The sequence below is a fragment of the Seriola aureovittata genome, chromosome 3 (genome assembly GCF_021018895.1).
Source record: "Seriola aureovittata isolate HTS-2021-v1 ecotype China chromosome 3, ASM2101889v1, whole genome shotgun sequence".
NCBI lineage: Eukaryota > Metazoa > Chordata > Actinopteri > Carangiformes > Carangidae > Seriola > Seriola aureovittata.
The window spans coordinates 18,049,774-18,071,800 of NC_079366.1; the positions used below are offsets into that span (position 1 = coordinate 18,049,774).

The following is a 22,027-nucleotide window of genomic DNA, read 5'->3' on the forward strand; positions in this document are numbered from 1 at the left end:
TACTGTTTTGGTTCACTCTCACCATGATCATCAGCGACCACAGCAAGCAGCTGTTTTCAGAAACAAACTTCTAAAATGCCACTGTACACTACCTACCAGCACCAAATGACACAGACAAAGTTAGCAAGAAGGTGGTGAACACACTGGACCATTTAACAGGTAAAGTCAGATATTACTGGACTCATGACTGGAAAGCTATTGCTGCTTAGTGTCTGCTGGTTGTTTCATAGGAAATTGTTTGCCAACAGGTCTGCCATAGCAACTTTTTAAGGTGGTAATTTGTTAATGTTGTGTGTCTAGCTTGTTCCAATTGTCCAAAAATAACAATTTTGTTGAACATTAATGTTTTTTTCCCATAATCCATATTTAGCCTTTTGGAAGGAGACTCTCTTTTTTTGTCTTTTTTGCCTTCACTGTTTCTTGTTCTCACATTCCACTCCACATGTATGTCTCTTCTAACCAGGATGTCTATGAAAAGTTCAAAGGGAGGTCAAGACAGTAGACCATCATCTGCTGCCAGGTCAGTAACAGAGAAATAAACATAGTGGATAAAATTGGTGAAGATGTGTAAACACACATTACATCAGTCCAAATCACAATTTTGGGCTGCAACATAATCAATAGATCCATCTCACATTTATTTTCTTGTGCAATTGGAAGTGGGAAATTTATGAGGAGAAAGACAGACTCACTAAAGATGATGTACCGGCTTTGGAAAGATGATTTTTACCATTTTACATAGTCTCTGGGTAATATAGTCCCTAAACCTTTAGACAACAAACAATTTTCTCCCATTGCCACTGCTGTCTATCAGGAGTCTGAGTCCACGCAAACCTCCTCCACAGGATGTTCTATCTAAATGACAATCCACACAGTGGATTAGTGTTGTTGATTTATATTGTTGGTTATAAGGAAAAAGAGATGTATTCATTTTGATTACAAGACATTTAATGCATTTTAAACTGATTAATTCTTCATTTTCTCCTAGCATGTCTCCACGAGGAGGGAGGGGTGCAGCAGCTGGCAGATCGCCTGCTACTGGGAGATTCAAAAACAAGGCCCTTCAGCTCAGCCTCTCCAAGAAATTCTGGTTATTATCATTCTCTGTTTCTAATCAACATTGATTAGAACAAGGGGAGTGGGTTGTGTAGATGTGTGCACCCAATTAGTGTCATCGATTGGTACATCAGCGGCAAAACAAGCCTTCAGAATTTCAAAATTGTCCTTAGAAAAAACATTTCCTTCCCTCCTTTTTATTTTTGGTGACTAATGTAACCACTGATGTCAGCTCATTGGTCTGCTGACATTACACTCAAGCTGAGCAATTATTTCAAGGGAAGCTAGATGGAGTAACACCTTTCTGAGAATATCACCCAAAATGCAATTAAGTGTGTTTGTTAAAGTATGTTAGGAGGGGAAATTATATGCCTGGCTTTGATGATGACAGCTCTCAACACTTCACGCAAATGCACACTTCACAGCTCAAAGTCACAGTCCCCCAAAGGGAAGGGCTCTGCTGAAGAGGACGCTCGTCGGCGCAGTAAAAGGAGCCTCAGCAACAGCTCAATGGTGGCCGCTGCCTACATCTCCTACCTCAATAAACTCTTTGGCCAGGTCAGTTCATACATACATACCTTAGTCGTCATAGCCACTTGTTGGTTACATCAAAAGAGGAAAGAGTTGCAGTTTCAAGCTTTTGGTTTATAAAAACCTACTCTCTCCACAGCAATGGAGAATGGTCTGGTTACACCCACTATCATCTTCCTATAAGGGAAAAACTCTCTAGCTTATTTGCATTTCTTTAAAGTAATTATAATTGTCTTGGGCGGCGCTGAGCCCTGGATGCAGCTACTGCTACTGCAGTGCCACTGCAAAATAGTGTTTGGTGGAACATTTGCATGTGGGCAAGTGAGTACTGTTAAAATGGGAAATTTTCACACACACACACACACACACACACACACACACCATAGAAAATGTCCACTATTGCCAGATGAATCTAAAAACAAACTAATCACATCACTTTGCACAGTGAAGCCTAAATATCAGCTGCTTTGTTGACTACATTAATTGCATCTGGGATAAACAAGTCCTTGTAGATCTTTTTCTTTGCCATGGGTGTCCTATAGCATCACCCTAAGGGGAGAAATTCAAAATAAGGATGGGGGGGGGGTGTTTGTCATTGATGATTGTCAGAGTTTCCTGTGCACAGCTGTGCTGTAGAGGTTATATAATGGCTTTTGTTGGCATCTTCCCTGCTGTCTTAATCATGTTCAGCTTGTTTTTATGCGCTACAGTCAAGTACCCATACCAGACAGAGATTTTGAAAACATGGATGCTCTCTATCAGGCTGACATACACTTTTTTACAAAATGTCAAGAGTGACCCCTTCAGTTTCCTAATTAAAACAAACAGTCTCAGACTGGCTTTCTTAGATATGAAATCAACATTGTCTGTGTGTCATCTATGCATGTTTCCAGATTTCCCAGACTTAAAACAGTTGACAGTTTCCATGGTTTGGTCACACAGTATCAATGAGGATGGATCTGCTTGGTTTAAAATAACTTCTTTTGTTTTTCCAACATTAATCAACAATGAGCTAGGCCTACACAACTGTTCTGGCTTGGAAACCTGCGCAAAATAATCAAAAATCATAATATTTATAAAAAAGGACCCATTAAAGCCATGACATCAGCATAATTAAATAGCTTAAAATTGCTGTTGTATGTTGTCTATATATACTGACAGACGTAATTGCATCTATGAGGCAATGACACCGATATAGAATATAACCGTTATTGTGAAATGATCTATCATTTTCATTTCATTCTAGCAGTTTTTATTTCAAAATATATACATATATTTTTTTTTCCCAAAATGTTTCTATGTCACAATGCCATCTTTTCCCCAAAGACTATTCTATTTCATAATGTCACTTTTCATCATGTCTTTGTTTGTCAATCAAGAAATGCAGGGCAGAGCCAGTTATGTGATTGGCTCTCAGCTCCTTCAGACTAAAGCAACAGCCAGCCAGTAATAGAAACTGCCAAAACAAACTTCTACGGTGAAATAAAAATGATTATTATGATTGTCAAACAAATGAAATGAAAACATTTCATAATAATGAGTGAGTTTTATATGTTTATTCAATTATTTCACAATTTCATGGTCACTGAATATATTTGGTCTATACATATTTATGTGATTATTTATTAGGTCTATTTATTTACTTCATTTTGTACATTTAGATCTCCATGAGCAGGTTAGAGACTGGCAAACACAGGTTGATAAAGTGGAGGTTTGCAGACTCACAGTAACAGCTGAGATCACATCACATTGACTTACAGTTACACAGAATCGAGTTGGAAAATGGATCCATTTGATCAGCAGATTCTAAGTGGTAACTATCGATTGGAAATATAAACACTGATTGTAGCTGTGGTAACTGGTTGTGCAGTGAACCATGAGTATCCAAAAAAGAATGCACTGTTTGCGAACCAGTAATTGCTGATGTATAACACGTCACAACCCGCGGAAAGTCAATATCATTACCCACCTCTTTTCATTCAACATGAAACCCTCTGATCACGACTGTGGACTGTTACCTTATCCTCTAAATCTAAAAAGGCATCCTTTTAAAGAAATCACTCCAATAATTTCACTTGACAAACGCTGCCTTCCACTAATGCACTGCTTGGCTGAAGTTAAGCATTGGCTCTGTTCATGCCTGATACCACGATCCCAGATTCCTGTAGGGCATCAGAGTATTTGGGACAATGACAACAGGAAGTGAGCCAATAAATGATCCATCCCAGTGGCACCCTCCTTATTTCTGTTTAAATCATTGGCTGAGTTATATATCAAGTACCACAACAGTATATGTTTAACTATAGTTAAACTATAGTTATACGTTTTATGGCAACTATGTTCTGGATGTTAATGAGCCTGACCTGAAAACTGTGTTCTTTCAAGGACAGAACTCTGAATGACAAATACACAATTTAAAGGACTCCTTCTATGTTCTTTTTAAATTAAAAGTCTAAAACTTCACGTGTAAAGGGTCTCATTCTTTTTTACATAATGAATCTAAGTTTAATCAATACTTAAAATACCTAAAAAAATACCTCAAATCTAAGAATGATATGATTAGACATTTCTAGTCAGCTGAAAGCCAAACAGCTGATGAATGAGCCAGTGACTGAAGCATGAGGGAATGAATTTAGTCTTCTGTTATCCAACGCAATGCTCCTTTATGGCACATCAAAGCCCAGGAAAATGTGTTTTACTACTCCAACAAAAGTATGTATTGCCTTGGCTACAATGTAAATTTATAATCTAGTTTTTGTTCTTCTGTTTTTTTTTGTTTTTTTTACAGACACGTATTGTATCTTTACACATTAATCTATATACATACAGTATATTGCATGTATGTACAATATACATAACATACATATTTTAAGTAATTATTCCATAAAACTATGATTCCTAATATTTTTTTTTGGGGGGGGGGGGTTCCTTCATTTCAGACAATGTTCCAAAAAAATATATTTAATTTTAATGTATGATGGTGATAATGGAATCTCATTAGTTAGATCAAGGGCCACTTGTTTTAGTTAGTGTTGTATATTTCTTTCACTTTGTAGTGGTCCTTGTATATTATCATATATCATTATTAACATTATTATTATCATTACTATTATTATTATTATTATTGTGCTGAGACCCTGTTACAAACCAGAGCTTAAGACTTTTCCATAAATGCCTTCATCACAGGGATTTACTGTAAAAGATAACAGAGAAATCTGCGCCAAAGGCTGTTGTGTGCCCATGAACCTTTTAATGATGTTTCATAACTAGATTTCTTAAGACCTAATGGGACCATTTCATTGTTTTAAAGCAATTTATGGAAAATGAGAACCATTTCACAATGACCTTGGGCTACTATGGACTCCTCTTCCACATCCCTCTCTGAGTTACTACCTCACCTGCCATGACTGATCTGCCTTGTTTTACTGTGACAGTCCTTAGTTTGAATTTACTAGTAGCCAGGTAGAGAGGTCTGCATCGTTTCCACAGGATAGAGGACACGCTCTTTTGGTTTCTTCCTTGACACCTAGGCAGGGAGACCATCCATCCTGCAGCATTCCTAATCCCTGCCTCAACACACAAGTATTAATAACCCCCTTAGCAAGGTTCACTGTCAGCACTCATTAGATCCGACTGGAACTGGGAGAGACAAATAGCCAAAGAAGGACAACTGATGCATTTACATGTCGGACAGAGCCACAGTGGAAGACTGTGGATGCATAGCAAAATGGACTGTAACCATCAGTGAGTACTTACTATGTGCATTCAGTACTTTAACTGTATGACATAATGCATTTGTGTGAAGTAACCACATACTTCTCATATGTGTTCATGCGTCATGCTTACAAAGCAGTAGGCTGCTCAATGGGCCATGTGAAGGCAAGCAGAATGAAATTAACTGTTAATGGGCTCATTCTGACAGATGAATTGAGAGTCTGCATGGCATGCTGTCTAATCCTTTCTGGATGAAAAAAAAAAAATCCAATTAATGTGTTGACCTTACCATCTAAATATGCCCTTGTAGGATGGAGGATCCTGTGCAGGGTAAACAGCGGTGCTGCACTCTGGGCAACAGAGTTGTTTTTCATGCAGCAGCATCAAAAATCATATTACATGATTTAAAAGGTTTATATAAATCATGAGTGTTTTAGTAATTCAGGAAAAGCACACATACAGTAAATAAACTTTTGATGCAATTACGTCTTGGCATTGCACTTCTGTATAGACTCTGTTGGCAATATTATACAGTGAATAATCATTTGAACGCCTGCCATGCGGAGCAGCTTCCAAATAAACCATGATGCTTCTTCTTTTCCTGCAGCTATTGTGCACTTGAACAGGATGACCTTGTATGATTTATGTATTAGCCACCCTGAGTGCCAACATGTATTAGGATGTATTAGGAGGAAAATATTGCACTTCTCTTTGCATTTCAGTTTCACTGCTGCTCTGATTTGCCTTTTTATCTCTCACTTTTTCAGCAATAAAAAGAACCGAAGGTTGAAAATTCATTTTGCTTAATAAAAGTAGCAATAAAGTAATGGAAACAGACACTTGATTAAAAGCATAGGTCCCACATAAGAATGTTAAAGTACAATAGTAAAGCAAGCATTAAATAGACTTTAAGATCAAAGGAAAACACTTATTCTTTCAGAATCTGAAGTGGATGCACTCAAACTGTTTTAACAGCCAAGGTTGTCCATCTTCTTTACATGCTATACTCCAACAGTGCCGCATATTTTGGGTGCTCTGTTCTAAGTTTTTAATGTAAAACCACAAAACATTAATAGATAGCAATCAGACAAATGTGATCAGGTGAAAAGTGCAAAGTGTTCCTCTGACATACACTGAAAGAAAGGTAAAGTCTAACACACTAGAAATATGCCAGTACCTTGCCAGTATCAGAGGTAGATACAATTTGTTTCTTGCAACTACTAGTGGTTCTTATTCTCAGTTTGAATACTTTCCTTTCTGCATGACAGTGAAGAAAGACAAGCCCACAGCAAAGTTGTGCACATTTGTGCAAGCAATATTCAGAGCTTTTATATGCCTGTATGTCAGTCTTGTTTCTTTGAACTTATAGATATTCTCAGGCTTGTGACATCTTTGTGTTAAGCGATATTTCCATATGTAAGATTCAGTTGCTCTAAACCAAGACGACGGAGTTTGCATGTTTCTTGCTTTCCATTTGGATGTCATAATGTTTCTGTAGAAGACCTGCACATCGTTACTAAACCTTAGAGTCAGGTTGCTGTAGGCACAAGCACGATTTAAATGAATGAAACAGCAGGCATCTTGCTAAAGACACATTGTCAAATTGCCTTTAAAGGATGATTCATTTCATTTCAGGATGATATTTCAATATCACATGCTTTACATATGCAAATTTAAGTCTGTATATGTTTACAAATATGCTAATTAGAACATAATTTCAAGGACTGAGGCATGCGATGTGTGTCATTATATTTTTTGCTAAAATGTAGGAGCACATTCATGGCCAACATACTATATGATAGATTTATGTGAACCTCCCAGACCTATAAGCTCATCTTTTTAAAACTAACATTTCAAGTGCATTTCTTGGCATTTGTACAGTAGTTGTGACAGACAGCCAAATTATAGTGTGTTTTTCATAAAATTGTCCAACTGCAACCAATGGAATATATTAACATATTACTATTTTGTGCGCTTAGCACACCTAAATTTTACTGCCATCCATTATGCTAAACGGCAATGTGGAGATTTTGTTCCTAGCTTCTAGCTCTGCCTCGACTTCCCTGAAAATGCATGAAAAGATGAGGGAAAGGGAGAGAAAGAGAGAGAAAGAGAGCGAGAGATCACCCTGAGCAAATGTCAAAATAAGGCAGGGAATACTGAATGTTCCACACACAAGGCTATATGCAAATAATATGTCTTGCGTCTGTTCAGGCAAGTGTATATGTGCACATATCTGTGTCTTAGTTTACATGTATCTATTCCTTGCGACAATGCAAGGTTTGTGAAACTCACCGTCATATGGTTGTGCGTGGGTGTGTATGCACATACAGACTGAGCTTATGCAGCGTCTCCCTCAGAATGCTGCAGATGTAGAGTATGTATGTGTGTGTGTGTGTGTGTGTGTGTGTGTGTGTGTGTGTGTGTGTGTGTGTGTGTGTGTGCACATGTTGCAAATTAGAAAAACATGTCGCAGGGTGAAATCCCATTAGAGTTTACTGTCAGCATGCACCAGTGTTGACATGATATGCATGTTATTCTAATTTGCTAGTCAAAAACAGATTATCACTGAGGTATTTCTCAGGAGAATACGCTGTTTTAAAGCCACCCTGATTTTACATTCCGTCCTTCAATGCTGTCTTGTGATTATTTCAACTGTCTTTCTCTTCTGTGCTCTGCAGGAGAGAGAGCTGATGCCCGAGGAGTTAGATGGTAAGATGTTGTGAGTGTAATTATGATGCAAACACATGATAAATGACTAGTGAATTCCACAGCTTCATCAATCGCACTGATATTTCCTCCTGTTCAGCTTCCTCCTAGATTGAATCTTTCTCAGATTTGCTGTGAAATGTTGTTTGCCAATGACTCAGAGCTACAAAAATCAATTAAAACAACATAACTTGCTGTTCTTAAGAGCTGGCTGTAGTTCTGTCTGCTGGAGTCAACAACTAACTGATAAGTTTACTTTGCTGAAAGAATTTCTATCAGTGTCTGCGCACACTGTGTATATGTGTTTCACTCTTGGGAAAAAATATTTTACCCTACTTAATGGTTTGTTGCAACTGCTGTGATTTGTGTGTCTGTCAGAGCTGCAGGTGGCCTTTAAGGAATTTGACTACGATGCGGATGGCTTCATCCATTATAAAGACATCGCAGACTGCATGAGGACCATGGGCTACATGCCTACAGAGATGGAGCTCATCGAGATCATCCAGCAAATCAAAATGAAATGTGGGTATTTATCTGTCTGGTAGTATGCGTGTGCATGGTTTTCATTTCTCTCTCAGTGGTTAAAGCATGTGTGCATGACTGATGGGTCTTTCTGAAGTGAGCAGGAGTGAATACATGAGTAATGTGTCTGTCTGTGTTGCACAAACACGTGAGCTGGTATTTGTGCATGTTCTTTCCTAAGAGTCCATGAGGAACTGATGTTTGTCTTTGACGTTGGGGACATTTGAGACGTTTTAGCAGACTGATAAATGGCCCTCACACTGCAGGTGCATGGGTGTACGAGTGTGAGTCTGCATGTAGAAGTGTGAATTTGGTTGAGACGTAACTTTCCTCTCTCCGCTCTTAATGAGTGTGTTTGTCTTTGCTTTCTTTCTGAATAATCAAGTATAGATCTGTGTGGGTCTAGTGTTTAAAGTTTAAAGTCAATCAGCAATGCATTTATTTCTGGATTTTTGCCATAAGGCTAGAGAACCTGTGTCTGTAACACCTACATGGTGACAGAGCAAGGTCTGCAAATCTTAACAAACCTAGAAGTTTCTGCCAAAACTTTACTGTATCTTTACTTGGCACATGGAGCACACTATCAGTGTGATGTTTTGAAATATCCTGATTCATAATCTTGGTGATACTTGCTATGGCTCAGTAGGTAAAGTGGCTCATCCACTAATCACTAGGTTCAATCCCTAGCTCTTCCTGACTACAGGTTGAAGTGTCCATGGGCAAGACACTGAACCCTAAATTGCTTCCAATGGTCTGGCCAGCACCTTGCATGGCTCGCTGTCACCGTTGTTGTGTTGCTGGACGTGTTGTATGGCAGACTGCAGTCTAATTAAGCGAGTTAGCTTGATTTGCAACTGCCTCTGCCATTGCCATCTTGGCATTGCCTGATTCCACCCAGCCAGCATAGGCTCACCCTCCAGTCACTCAAAGCGACATGTCCTCAATTATGTATAACTTTAAGCTTTAATCAAATTTAAATGAGTAGTTGTATAAAAATTTACCCCAAGCCTCAAGTGGCAATTAAAGGAACTGCAGTTTTTGGCACTTCCGTGTTGGCTTAATTTTTCAGCCCCGGAGGTTGTCCTTCCTCTTCAATACTGCAACTTATACGATTTATAACATTAATTATTTATTTATTGTCTTCTTCTATATTTGTATGTGTCTCCTATTAAAAATATACTGAACTCAATCAGTTTATACATATGAGTGTAAGCTAGCATTGAGCCCCCAGGACAATAACACTGATAATGAGAAAAATATTGGACTTTAGGTCCACAGTGTAATTGTTTAGCCTGAAAACTCTCACATCACACTGGGTACAGTAAGTCAGTGTTTCTCAGCTGTGATCCACAGGGACCGGAGTGCAGCTGGTTTCTGTCCTAGCAGCTAGTTAATTAGATTCACTTGGTGTCTCATGTGTAAATAATCTCCTGATTAGATGGTTACAATGACAACAGCAACAATCTTGAAAACCAGGACTGAAAGTCAGTGCTGTATTAAACACACAAAGACTTCCCTCAAATGTCCACATCAAAATGTGACACAATGTTGGTCACAAACTTATGCAGCACAAGCAATCATTGCTCAAGCCTCAGAGCCTTATTTTAAATTCCTGTCAAGTTGCTAAGAATTCCACAAACAACAAATACATAATGCTGAATTAGAGGGAAATGAATACAATTAATTGTGTATACAATTACTCATATTTTATTGTGACTTCACCAATTGATGTAATGTTGCAGTCATAGAAATGGTGCCTCAGATTTAAATGATAAGTTTTATACTCTATAACTAACAGCTGGAACAAGCAAACACACAAATTGTGATGCTTCAAACAATGTAGAAAAACAGTACATCAGGGCTTTGGTGGTTGTGACGACAATTCAAATTATTGTATAGTAGCTATTTCTTATACTGCGAGATATGAATTATTCATCTGTTCACTGATGCTTTAATAAGACCAATAAGGTATCATGGGCTTGAGATATTCCTAGCTTATTCTCTCTAGCATAATCCCTATAGAGCCATTAATACCATGAAATTCCATATTTTCTCTATAACTCGCATTGCACTATCAATTAAAACATTTTAATAATCTTCTAAGACTTTTGGGAGAATTTCTCTACTCCGTTGTAGACTGGCCCACTTAAGGCAAAGAAATTCTTTAAGGCGGTGTAAGGAATCCCCGCAGACTGTTACTCCGGGTAAAGCCAGTCAGCCAAAAAATATACCTTACCTTGAGGCAAATATGAAACCCCTTAGAATTAATTGCCAGAAGGGGTCTTTTATTTCAGAATCCATGCACTACTGTTGTAAGTGGTAGATGACAGTCTGAGCCATTAGTTTCATGATTCAGCACCATTAAGAGTGCTTTCCATGCAAGAGAAGTTCACCATAGTTTGATTCTCATTCTCGACAGTTCTGAGACTCAGAGCACTGATTACATTTTTGAACCACAAAATGACAGCATGGCTTTATAGAGTCATGTTTCACATCCACCTAGGCCCAGATAATGAAAACAGACCCAGCCTATTGGTCTACACTATCAAATAAGCCTGTCTTTTGTCAAACTAATAACATGAGCCTTCCCAATTGTATCAGTCTGTTTTGATAATTACCATGGAGATCAAACAAAACAAAAGTCGTTCTAACTGGGTTGAAGGTAGCATAATGAGCATGTTGCTCCATGCACTGAGGACATTCACAAACTTTTCTCAGACAAGCATGGCATTAAGTCAAGAAAGGCAAGGTATACAGACATTGATACTAGCTTTAATTAAGTACTGATCGCTCTATTTCTTCAACACGATATTTTAGTTGGAAGTATTGTACCTTTTACTTCATACAATATTTGTTAAACTATGTTACAAGTTAAACTCCATGAGGAATGCCTGAAAAAATTTCTATGACCAAAACATTTTTTTTTCAATAGACTTTGCTCAAACATTGTGCTGAAATTCAGTGTCCACTTATGCTGTACATGATCCTACCTAAAAGTATGTAATTTATCAATTTATAACTCAGAGAGTGGCCATTCTTCATAATGAGTACTTCCATTATGATACTTGAGTACATTTTACTGCAAATACATTTACTATAAATTTGTGACCTATAGGTTTTATTTACAAGAGGGCTCTGTTTTGTTTACGTCATGCACATGTAAGAGGATGCAAATGCATGCACATGCAATGCATAGTATTCCACTTATTAACTGGGAATAGTAAAGAGCCAAGAAATATGAAGTAAACGGATGAAAGGACACGGGGAAGTCCACAATACCACTGCATAGGTACCCTCCACTGCAGATCCATTGAAAAGAGCTCTCTGATACACCTCTTGTAAAGTGAGCGCATATCATATGTCATGCAGGGGGTCTTTCCCTGCCATAACATACACACGTGGACAAAATTGTTGGTACCCGAGAAAGAAAAACCCACAATGGTCACTGAAATAACTTGAAACTGACAAAAGTAATAATAAATAAAAATTGACTGAAAATTAACTAATGAAAATCAGACATTGCTTTTGAATTGTGGTTCAGCAGAATCATTTTAAAAAACAACTAACAACTAATGAAACTGGCCTGGACAAAAATGATGGTACCCCTAGAAAAGATTATAAATAATTTGACCATAGGGACATGTTAAACTAAGGTGTGTCCTGTAATTAGCATCACAGGTGTCTTCAAACTTGTAATCAGTCCGGCTGCCTATTTAAAGGGTGAAAAGTAGTCTCTGTGCTGTTTGGTATCATGGTGTGTACCACACTGAACATGGACCACAGAAAGCCAAGGAGAGAGTTGTCTCAGGAGATTAGAAAGAAAATCATAGAAAATAGTTAAAGGTAAAGGCTATAAGACCATCTCCAAGCAGCTTGATGTTCCTGTGACTACAGTTGCACATATTATTCAGAAGTTTAAGGTCCACAGGACTGTAGCCAATCTCCCTGGACGTGGCCGCAAGAGGAAAATTGATGACAAATTGAGGAGACGGATAATACGAATGGTAACCAAGGAGCCCAGAACAACTTCCAAAGAGATTAGAGGTGAACTCCAAGGTCAAGGTACATCAGTGTCAGATCGCACCATCCGTCGCTGTTTGAGCCAAAGTGGACTTAATGCAAGACGACCGAGGAAGACTCCACTGTAGAAAGCAAATCATAAAAAAGCGAGACTGGAATTTACCAAAATGCATATTGACAAGCCACAAAGCTTCTGGGAGAATGTCCTTTGGACAGATGAGACAAAACTGGAGCTTTTTGGCAAGTCACATCAGCTCTATGTTCACAGACGCAAAAATGAAGCATACAAAGAAAAGAACACTGTACCTACTGTGAAACATGGAGGAGGCTCGGTTATGTTCTGGGGCTGCTTTGCTGCATCTGGCACAGGGTGTCTTGAATCTGTGCAGGGTACAATGAAATCTCAAGACTATCAAGGCATTCTGGAGCGAAATGTGCTGCCCAGTGTCAGAAAGCTTGGTCTCAGTCGCAGGTCATGGGTCCTCCAACAGGATAATGACCCAAAACACACGGCTAAAAACACCCAAGAATGGCTAAGAACAAAACATTGGACTATTCTGAAGTGGCCTTCTATGAGCCCTGATCTAAATCCTATTGAACATCTGTGGAAGGAGCTGAAACATGCAGTCTGGAGAAGGCACCCTTCAAACCTGAGACAGCTGGAGCAGTTTGCTCACGAGGAGTGGGCCAAAATACCTGTCGACAGGTGCAGAAGTCTCATTGAGAGTTACAGAAATCGCTTGATTGCAGTGATTGCCTCAAAAGGTTGTGCAACAAAATATTAAGTTAAGGGTACCATCATTTTTGTCCAGGCCAGTTTCATTAGTTTGTTTTTTAAAATTATTCTGTTGAACCACAGTTCAAAAGCAATGCCTGATTTTCATTAGTTAATTTTCAGTAAATTTTCATTTATTATTAATTTTGTCAGTTTCAAGTTATTTCAGTGACCATTGTGGGTTTTTCTTTCTTTAACGGAAGGGTAACAACAATTTTGTCCATGTGTGTATGCCTGAGTGATGGCTTCGCACAACCAGACAACCATTGTTTAGTCAGGGGCTTCCCTTAAGAATGCTCTCTGTGATGCACAAACAGCTGCTGGTTCTGTCTGATGGCTGCTGTGCGTGCCATGTAATGAGACAGTGAGTGCCGCAGACAGAGGCGATGAGACGCTTCCACCATCTCTTTCCTTTGAGAAGGAAGAAAAAAACCCTCCAAGAAAATCACTCTGGATCTTAAGGAGGAGGTTAAAATTTTAGGCATGAACGCAGGATTGGTCTGTGCTCCCATCATCTCGGATTACAAGTCAGGATGGGAAGACAGACAGTGTACATAAATTGCTTACTCTTTTAGCTGGGCTACAAGTGTTTAAAGGACAGAAACTTGAGAGATTTCTGTTATTGGCTCAAATGGAGGCTCTCCCAAAGCATGTAAAACCATGGGTAAATACCACTGCAAGTCACAGGCTACTGTCTTCTGATTCCTTTCAGTGGGTGCGCAAAGACAGATTTCTCTCCTAAATCCTCATGGCAGGATGAGTTGGCACCAGCATAAGTTTTGACCATAGAAACAGTCAGATTTCTGTGTACTAGTAGCTGGAGGGAAGTCAGTATAAGAAATAAGGGGCATGATGTGGGATTTGTGCCCCTCTGCAGACACCAGCACTGAAAAGTGGACCATTTCGATGTGCAAGACGCTGTTGTGGATGGAGCACTTGTGCTAAGTGGGCTGGGACAAAGCGACAGCAGTGGCTGAGGGGTGTCTCAGCCTAGGGCAGCAGTCCATGTGGTTCCGCCAGGAGGCCTGGGAATGCTAAGACCACTATGCAGCATGGCTCCTCGATGTGTGATCCTGATCCTGCACTGTGCCACCACTGTGGCTGACAAGAGAGCTGTGGCCTTTCCAATCTCGTCAGCTCAGAGGGGAAAGCCCTGGACTAAAGGAGGGAGGACGAAGGAGAGAGACAAAGAGAACAGCATGATGTTGATGGCCACTGCTGTCTGACCAGCACACCGGTGGGAGTGGTCGGTGGGGCAGGTGATGACCTGGTCACAGGGAGACTGTGGAATCAGTTGTTTTTTGTTGAAGAACATTGCTTTCGGCAGCGAGATGGAAATCAGGCTAGGTGAGATGGCAGGAAAATGGGTTTCTCTATATTTCTCTGCACCCTGGTGAGGGGATCATAGTGGGACGAGAAGCTGCCTCTGTCAGATAGGGACAAAGAGCTGGGAAACACAGCCACACAGGGAGACATCTGCTCCCCTGTTTGCTGCGGTAGGTGTCATTAGGGGCAGGTGCAGGCCACTCCTGTGGTAGCAGGATATTCTCCTGTTCAGCTGCTGTCCTAATGATCTCCAGGAGACAGGGACAACATCTTCCTCTGCCAGAATCAGGAGGGGAGCGGAGTCAGAGGACTCTTGCCCTTCACCTTCTTGACGGTGAAGCTATCATGCTTCACCCAGCTGTCATCGTCATCATCTTCTTCCTCCTTAAGTGCCACAAAGGCATCTACTTGCCGCTGTTTCTCCACCACTGGCAAATGGGCACAATGACATGCATGTGACTTAGGAAGTAAGGGCTTGTTACGGGCCGAGTCATGATTTACAGGGAACATTGAGGTCGAAGCCTATGATATAACCAGCATGGAACAAGGGGCTAATACGGACACCAGTGGGGGAACACTGGGTTGACATAACTTCTCTCTTCACAGATAACTGCATAAGCACGCTGAACAAAAAAGGGGAGCAGAGCTCTCTCACACAGGTGTTATATACTGTGGATGTGGACGTGATTGGGGACCAGTACTTGGTACAGAGCGCAAAAGAAGATCTTTCCCACTGCCTATGCGCAAGAGATAAACCCTATAGCAACAGCTCTTAGAGGGTGAAGACGATACTAAATAAATCCAACAGAGCATCATTATAATTTATTTGGCGTCATAATTCTGTCTACTGAATGAGAGAGCTTTTTTTCCCCTGAACACAGCTGCCTGCTGTGGCCGAAAACAACACTAATAATGGTGACAGTGAATGAAAATGGTCAAGTTGAAACTCACACAAGGCTCTATAAAGCATGGGGAGCTGCAGATTCAGGTAATAATTCTCTGTAGGCTCATCACCACAAGTGACAATTGTCACACAGAATACTTCTTCCACCAGTGCCACTACGCAGATAATTACACATGCTGTATTTGCCAGTATCCTCTGACACCTTAATGCTTAATGCATGTATCCATATGTGTAGCATATACACTCAAGGAGGCACAGAAGTTATTACTCTGTAGTCAATCTGTGCATATGCAAATCTGCAGCCATGTGTGTCTTTCTGCAGGGGGTGGTCACGTAGACTTTGATGATTTCTGCGAGTTAATGGGGCCAAGGATGCTGGCTGAGACGGCTCATATGGTTGGGCTGAAGGAACTTCGCTGTGCCTTCAAACAGGTAAATACAGTACTTTGAACAGGACCTTTCCTTAGTGAATACCAAGAGTGTATGGCTCTTACTTGAAAAAAGTCTGAGGGAAGAGGGCTCGCTGAATATCATGCATAAGAAAGGGGTTTAAGAGGAGAAGAAAATATTCATATTTTGAGATGTTTTTTTTATAGACTGTTCCTGCCATCCAAAGAGCCAACATTTACACTATATTCTGTATATTCTGTATTCTGTCTTCTTTGTCTCACCTCTTCATTTGTGCTCAATAGCCATGCACACTTTATTTGAAATTTTATGGTGCCTTACTGGTCTGGAAGAAAGGTCTATTGAGTTACTCTCTTTGACGTCAGTACAGAGGCAGGTACACAAGCAGTGATTTGATTGTCCCCATGAGCCAAGCCCCAGTGAGCTGTAGTCTCTGACCAGGCAAAACAAATGTGGTGATGATGTTATTTATAAGCACAGCTTCACACACACCTGGGTTCAGCCATTTAACACATTACAGCATGATAGGTTTTCAATAGTTACTGCAAAACAAGCAACACTGATGACGTGTTCTTAATGATTAAAACTGAAAACATATTGGAGTGTACAATAATTTATAAGTTAAGCCTAATGCAATTAGTTTGACTACTTTTTGGCTCCTATGAAGAGCAGGTGGGGGGGGGGTGTAAGAGGTGTATAAGAGATGACAAAGTGATGGCAAATCAATATTTAAATTCTGTACTTTACCAGTTCTGGTATTTTTTAAAGTGCTTTCTACATGGAAATTCTACACAGTGTACAGTTGTGCACCTTGCAACGTAGTGAGCTCTAAAGCTAATTCTGTCAGTTATATAACCCAACATTGACTAATCCTGAACTGCACTTGTATAGGCAAGATATCAAAAGAATCATTCACCTGCATTAAATGATTTTAAATATGCGTCAACATCAGGTCCTGAGTAATGCTGTCAAAGGCCAGAAATTTACATATTCTGATGTTTGAATCTGTGAGGAGAGTGATGAATTACCTCTCCATTCTACTATGGTTGAATAGAAACCTCTCAGAGCATAGTCTACTTTTTGAACAAATGAAAATACAGTTTTAACTCATCCTAGATCAGCCTTATAGTCACTTCAAAATTGATCCTCACTTGAGCACTAACACCTCATGATTCAGCATCTATTCGAAGACTCAACCGAGACCTCCAGGGACCTTGTGCAGCCATGTTACTATAGGAAAATCGGTTTTGATTATAACCAAAGGCTACTCTGTTTGAATAGCTCTGGTATGGCATGTTCTATAAGCTTTTTTGTCTGGTTTAATCTAATTCTCTTGATACCTTTCCCTCCCTCTATTTCTGTCTTTCCCCTCTATCATCATATATTCAATGTGTCCACTCCATATTAGCCCAGAGACATGTATTGTCCTCGTGTCACCAATAATTTTCTTTACATGTTTGTGTCCACAACTTCTTGTTCTCTACTAACCCTACATGCTGTAGTTTGACTGTGATGGCGATGGAAAGATCACGTTTGATGAGCTGAAGGAGGGCATGAAGACCCTCCTGGGGGAGAAGCTGAAGAAAGGCGAGCTGGAGGAGATCCTCGGCGACATTGACCTCAACAAAGATGGCAACATTGACTTTGATGGTAAGCCATTAGGGACTTGGGGGAAGAAATGAGTGGGAGGTAAGTGGATAGACTCCAGGAAAGGTGTGGCAGTAACGCAATTTAGGAAAAAGAAAACTATGAGCCACTGAGAAAACACTAAGACAGTGGGCTGGGTTGTGTACATTTGTGATTTCCAACCAATCAAAGTTGCCAGAGGGTATGCAGAAAGACCAATAACTCCCAATAAATTCAACTAAAAATATAAATTGCAATTTTATTTAAATAATATCCACATACTTGTGTTAAATAAAAAAATAAACAACCAAATAGGAACTTTTGATCTATAGTAATGCAAAAATATTAAGTAAGCAGGTGAGTTGTCCTGAGTTGTCACCAAATAAAAAGTAGCCTCATAGTTAGCTAAAAGTAATATTGAAATAGGTAATACAGGTAGATAAACAGATGAAATAGGTAATGTTGTCTATACAGTTAAAATAACTACTTGAAATTAAATGATAAATAGTTGAAACAGCAAGAAAAAAAAAAAAAGTTAGGGTGGCAGCTTAATGAATGGTTGCAACATCAAACTTTCCGCTGGGTGTAGGCCAAAATATGGACACTACTATGTGAAGTATTGTTTTGATTATCAGTGCTACTGTGAGTACCAAAACACCAAAAACAACATCAACACCAAAAACCTTGATCTATCACGTTGTATCACACCCTGAGCACAAAAACACTTAGTAGTGTTGCATTTGCTGCTGTTGTTGTGTGCACACAGTGATGACCTCTTCCGTTCAGAGAATTCACAAAATGAACATTCGTTATTTAACATTAAACGACTCCCACCCCCAGCCCCACAAGCATATCCTAGCATATAAGTATTGACATCTTACCTGCGATGGCATTTCTACGAGTTTCTGGAAAGAGGCCTGCTGAAGCTGAGTATGCCGAATGGTAGGCAGGTAGTCGAGTCATTGCTCCGCTCGTCTGTGGTGTCTCCGTTGCCTCACTTGGTGCCAAGCTAGCAGGTGTGTCCGCAGACTTTTACCACGATGTACAATCCAAAATGGTTGAACACAGCTTCTCGGATCCTGCGGTGTCTCAGTCCGCTCAGGACAGCTCTCCATTTTCGTACCAAACAACATAACTCTACTAGCTTGCTTAGTTTCCTGATATGTCAGTAGCGCATGTCAGAGGTCAAGCTGACAGTGAAGTTTCAGAGCGTCCCAAGCCGGCTAACGTGTTGCGCTTCGGCGTGCCGAGGAAAAAAGTTGCAGCGGTGTACACTGGCCTCTTGTTCGTCGACTCAAACCAAACCGGCTGGTGGCGTCACTTGCGATTCATCGTCTATTTCAAAGGCCGAGCAGCTCACAGCGATAACAGCTGGTCATGTCGGTTATTAACGGTCTGTTGCGCTGATTGACAGTAAATTTTGAATTCGAACAGTTCTTTACAGTTTAATATTAATGTTTCCCCCAGGTTCGTGACAGGCCTACTGTCTCGTGTTGAGACATCCATGTGATAAAGAAAATAACAGAGAATGGTAAAAGAAATGCCATTTTGAAATTATTTTTGGTAGTTAAAATCTATTTACAAGTTAGGTGCTTTTCTATTTGCAATTAGGTGCTTTCAACAATAAAAATAGTGATATTGCTATTGATATCGGGGATCATAGCCTAGGTATTGAATCAAAACCTTATTTCGTTGTTTTGCCCACTTCTATGTTTTGCTGATCCAAGTGTAGTTGTTCCAATACAAACTTGACCAACCAAAACATGGGTAATTTAATTGAATACAATTAATATTGTAAAAATATCAACATAATTATAATTAATAGCATCTAGCACCATACAGTAACATCAAGTTTATTGGAACATGTAGGGTGTGGAGTCGATGAAGGGATACTTGAGCTCATCTGAAAGAGCTGTGACAAAAAAGGTTAGGAGGCGCTGTTGTACAGTAGGGAAGGACAAAGCAGTAGGGGTCAGTGAATGGGTTTACGATGAAGGGGACAGAAGGAGAAAATTAGTAAAAATGAGGCAAGGAAAGGGTTAGATGGGAAAGGAGAGATGGTTAAGTCAAGGTGGGTTGGGTGGAAGGGCCAATCCAATCCAATCAGTAGTGCATTAAGCCAATCAATACACAAGCCTGGAAACTTGTCACGTTACACACAAAGAACACACACCATTGAGCAGCTCAAGGACTTTGCAGAAATTACATTACCATGTGTTACCTCACAAGCAAATAAACAATACAATGGGACACAATCACGCACACACACACACGTGTACACACATACATGTTGACGTGCACATATGCAAGCGCCATCTACACCACATGGATGTTAGTGTGATTATAGGCTGAAACACACAAAGGGCTCAGAGGTGTGATCCTGTTCGTCTTGTCTCAGCAGTCCAATCAGTTGCAATTATTGGGAACATATGAATAGGCATGTCAGTCTTAGAAAGGATCAATAAGCAGTGCTTCTCATTCTCATCAATTAGCCCCTAGGGCAGCATTTGGATATATCTGTCCAGTTTAGCCACGTGCAGAATAGCCTACAAGGCACCTAGCCAACAGACATCCACAGACTACTGGAGCTGTTAAAACCTTCTAGTGGCAGGTCAGACGACTGAGACAGGATTGCTGTTTTGCTCGGTTTATTTCTTTTTATAGAAAATGGTTAGAGGAGTACCTCAAGGGGATAATGTTAATGGGTTAATCTGGAATTAAGCTTTAGTACTCGGTGAATCAATAGACTCACACCTACAATCAGAATTCTTTCAGAGCAAAGTGCTTCAGGAAGACAATGGGAAATAGAAGACATGATTGATAGGATGGATTTAGTGAAGCCTGCCTCAAGCTATCTGCAGCTGGGTTTCATTGACAGCACACATCAATAGCTGTCTTGATTGACAAGTGAATTCATGATAATGGATACAGCAAACTGGAGGTGGTGGAGTGGTAATCAAAGTGATTACTGGTTACAAGAAGAGATAAACACAGCCTAGAAACTGGCAGTTAGCATATTGGAGTTGTTAACCTTTTAAATCTAGGAGCGGGTTTAATCTCTGCCCAGAAAACCTGACAAAATAAAACTGGCATATTTAAATGTTCACCTTAAATGCTCCTGTATCTTTGTCCCTGTTTATTTTTCTTTGACTTATCACCCTATAACCACTTAAATTTTTCATTAACTTGGTGATAATGGAAACACGCCATGAGCTGTGTTAGTTTCCACCGCAATAATAATGATGTGGTTGTATCCCATGCTGTCCTTTATGATATCAGTGTCATTAGTCGTTATCAGTGGATCTGCAGCTGTCTCTGTCTCCCTCCACAGAGTTTGTTATGATGCTCTCTGCACGATGACCTCTGATGGAAGAAGATGGAGCAAACAACACTGGATGCATGAGCTGTGTACCAACTCATGATGACTGTCTCCTTCCTGCTACTGTAATGCTTTTCCTGTCGCATTGTGTATTTGAAATCTCTGACTGTAAAAATCACACATAATGTAGTCGAAGAAGAGATCTGTTTATATTTTCATAATAAAAGTTGAGGTTGAGCAAGTGCAGAGGGTAAAGGGTGAGTTATGAAACACTTAAATGGAACAAGAATGCTGCACTGTTGCCTCCTTGTGGCTCAGATGTGTACAGACTGTAAAGCTTTAAAATGAAGCTACATTTGTTTTCCACACTCACTGGTATTTTAACTTTGGAGTCATGGGGAACTGTAGTGTATCTAAAATTATCCTGCATATAAATGGGTTAAGGGTTGTAGAAAAATCTTTTCTCAATCAGCATCTTTAGTAATAGGGTCCTTAATGAACATGCTATTTTCTACCTGAATTGCAATAGTTAAGGTTCTTTTGAGTTGGAAGCTTCTGAAGCTGGTTTACAGTTTCGTTGGGTGAGCATTAAAGGTGAGATGCTGATATACACTCACTGAGCACTTTATTAGGAGCACTACACTGACACTGAGTAGGGTCTCCCTTTGCTCTCAAAATAACTTCAATTCTTCATGGCATGAATTCCAAAAGATGTTGGAAATGTTCCTTTGTGATTCTGCTCCATGTTGACATGATTGCATCACATAATTTTCTGCAGATTTCTCAGCTGCACATTCATGCTGCCAATATCCTGTTCTACCACACCCCAAAGGTGTTCTACTAGATTCAGCTCTAGTGACTGGGGAGGCAACGGAAGTACACTGCTCAGTCATGTTCACGAAACGAGTTTGAGACGACTTTTGCTTTGTGACATGGTACATTATCATGCTATTATACTCAAGCTGTGGTATTCAAACCATGAGTGGCTGAGATTAAGGGACTTATAGTGTGCCAAGAAAACACTCCCCACACCTGTTTAAAACTATGAACAAGCAGGTGTTCTAGTGAGTGTATCCTATATTGCTCAGTAATTTCTTCTCATAAACAATTATCACTG

General features: G+C 39.9%; 2 protein-coding genes across 2 annotated transcripts in view; one reads left to right on the forward strand and one right to left on the reverse strand.

The window, feature by feature from the left end:
* The window catches only part of doc2d (double C2-like domains, delta), a 66,855-nt gene extending 48,131 nt beyond the window's left edge, over positions 1 to 18,724 (reverse strand). Inside the window, exon 1 of the mRNA XM_056372492.1 lies at positions 18,473 to 18,724. The gene's annotated coding sequence lies outside the window, so the exon portion shown is untranslated. The remainder of the gene's footprint in view (positions 1 to 18,472) is intronic.
* cabp4 (calcium binding protein 4) lies at positions 465 to 21,472 on the forward strand. Its single transcript, XM_056372494.1, has 8 exons — positions 465 to 520; positions 989 to 1,090; positions 1,482 to 1,614; positions 7,983 to 8,013; positions 8,389 to 8,532; positions 15,880 to 15,989; positions 17,468 to 17,615; positions 20,923 to 21,472. The coding sequence occupies exons 1-8, from the start codon at positions 465 to 467 to the stop codon at positions 20,949 to 20,951; spliced, it is 753 nt and encodes a 250-aa protein (XP_056228469.1). The 3' UTR covers positions 20,952 to 21,472.
* Positions 21,473 to 22,027: the final 555 nt, after the last annotated feature.

Bases quoted from the DNA above. Each gene is read 5' to 3' on its own strand.
- cabp4 (XM_056372494.1), top strand. From the start codon at position 465: ATGTCTATGAAAAGTTCAAAGGGAGGTCAAGACAGTAGACCATCATCT. The intron at 8,533-15,879 runs GTGGGTATTTAT...GTCTTTCTGCAG, and splicing joins CCAGCAAATCAAAATGAAAT to GGGGTGGTCACGTAGACTTT. The intron at 15,990-17,467 runs GTAAATACAGTA...TACATGCTGTAG, and splicing joins TTCGCTGTGCCTTCAAACAG to TTTGACTGTGATGGCGATGG.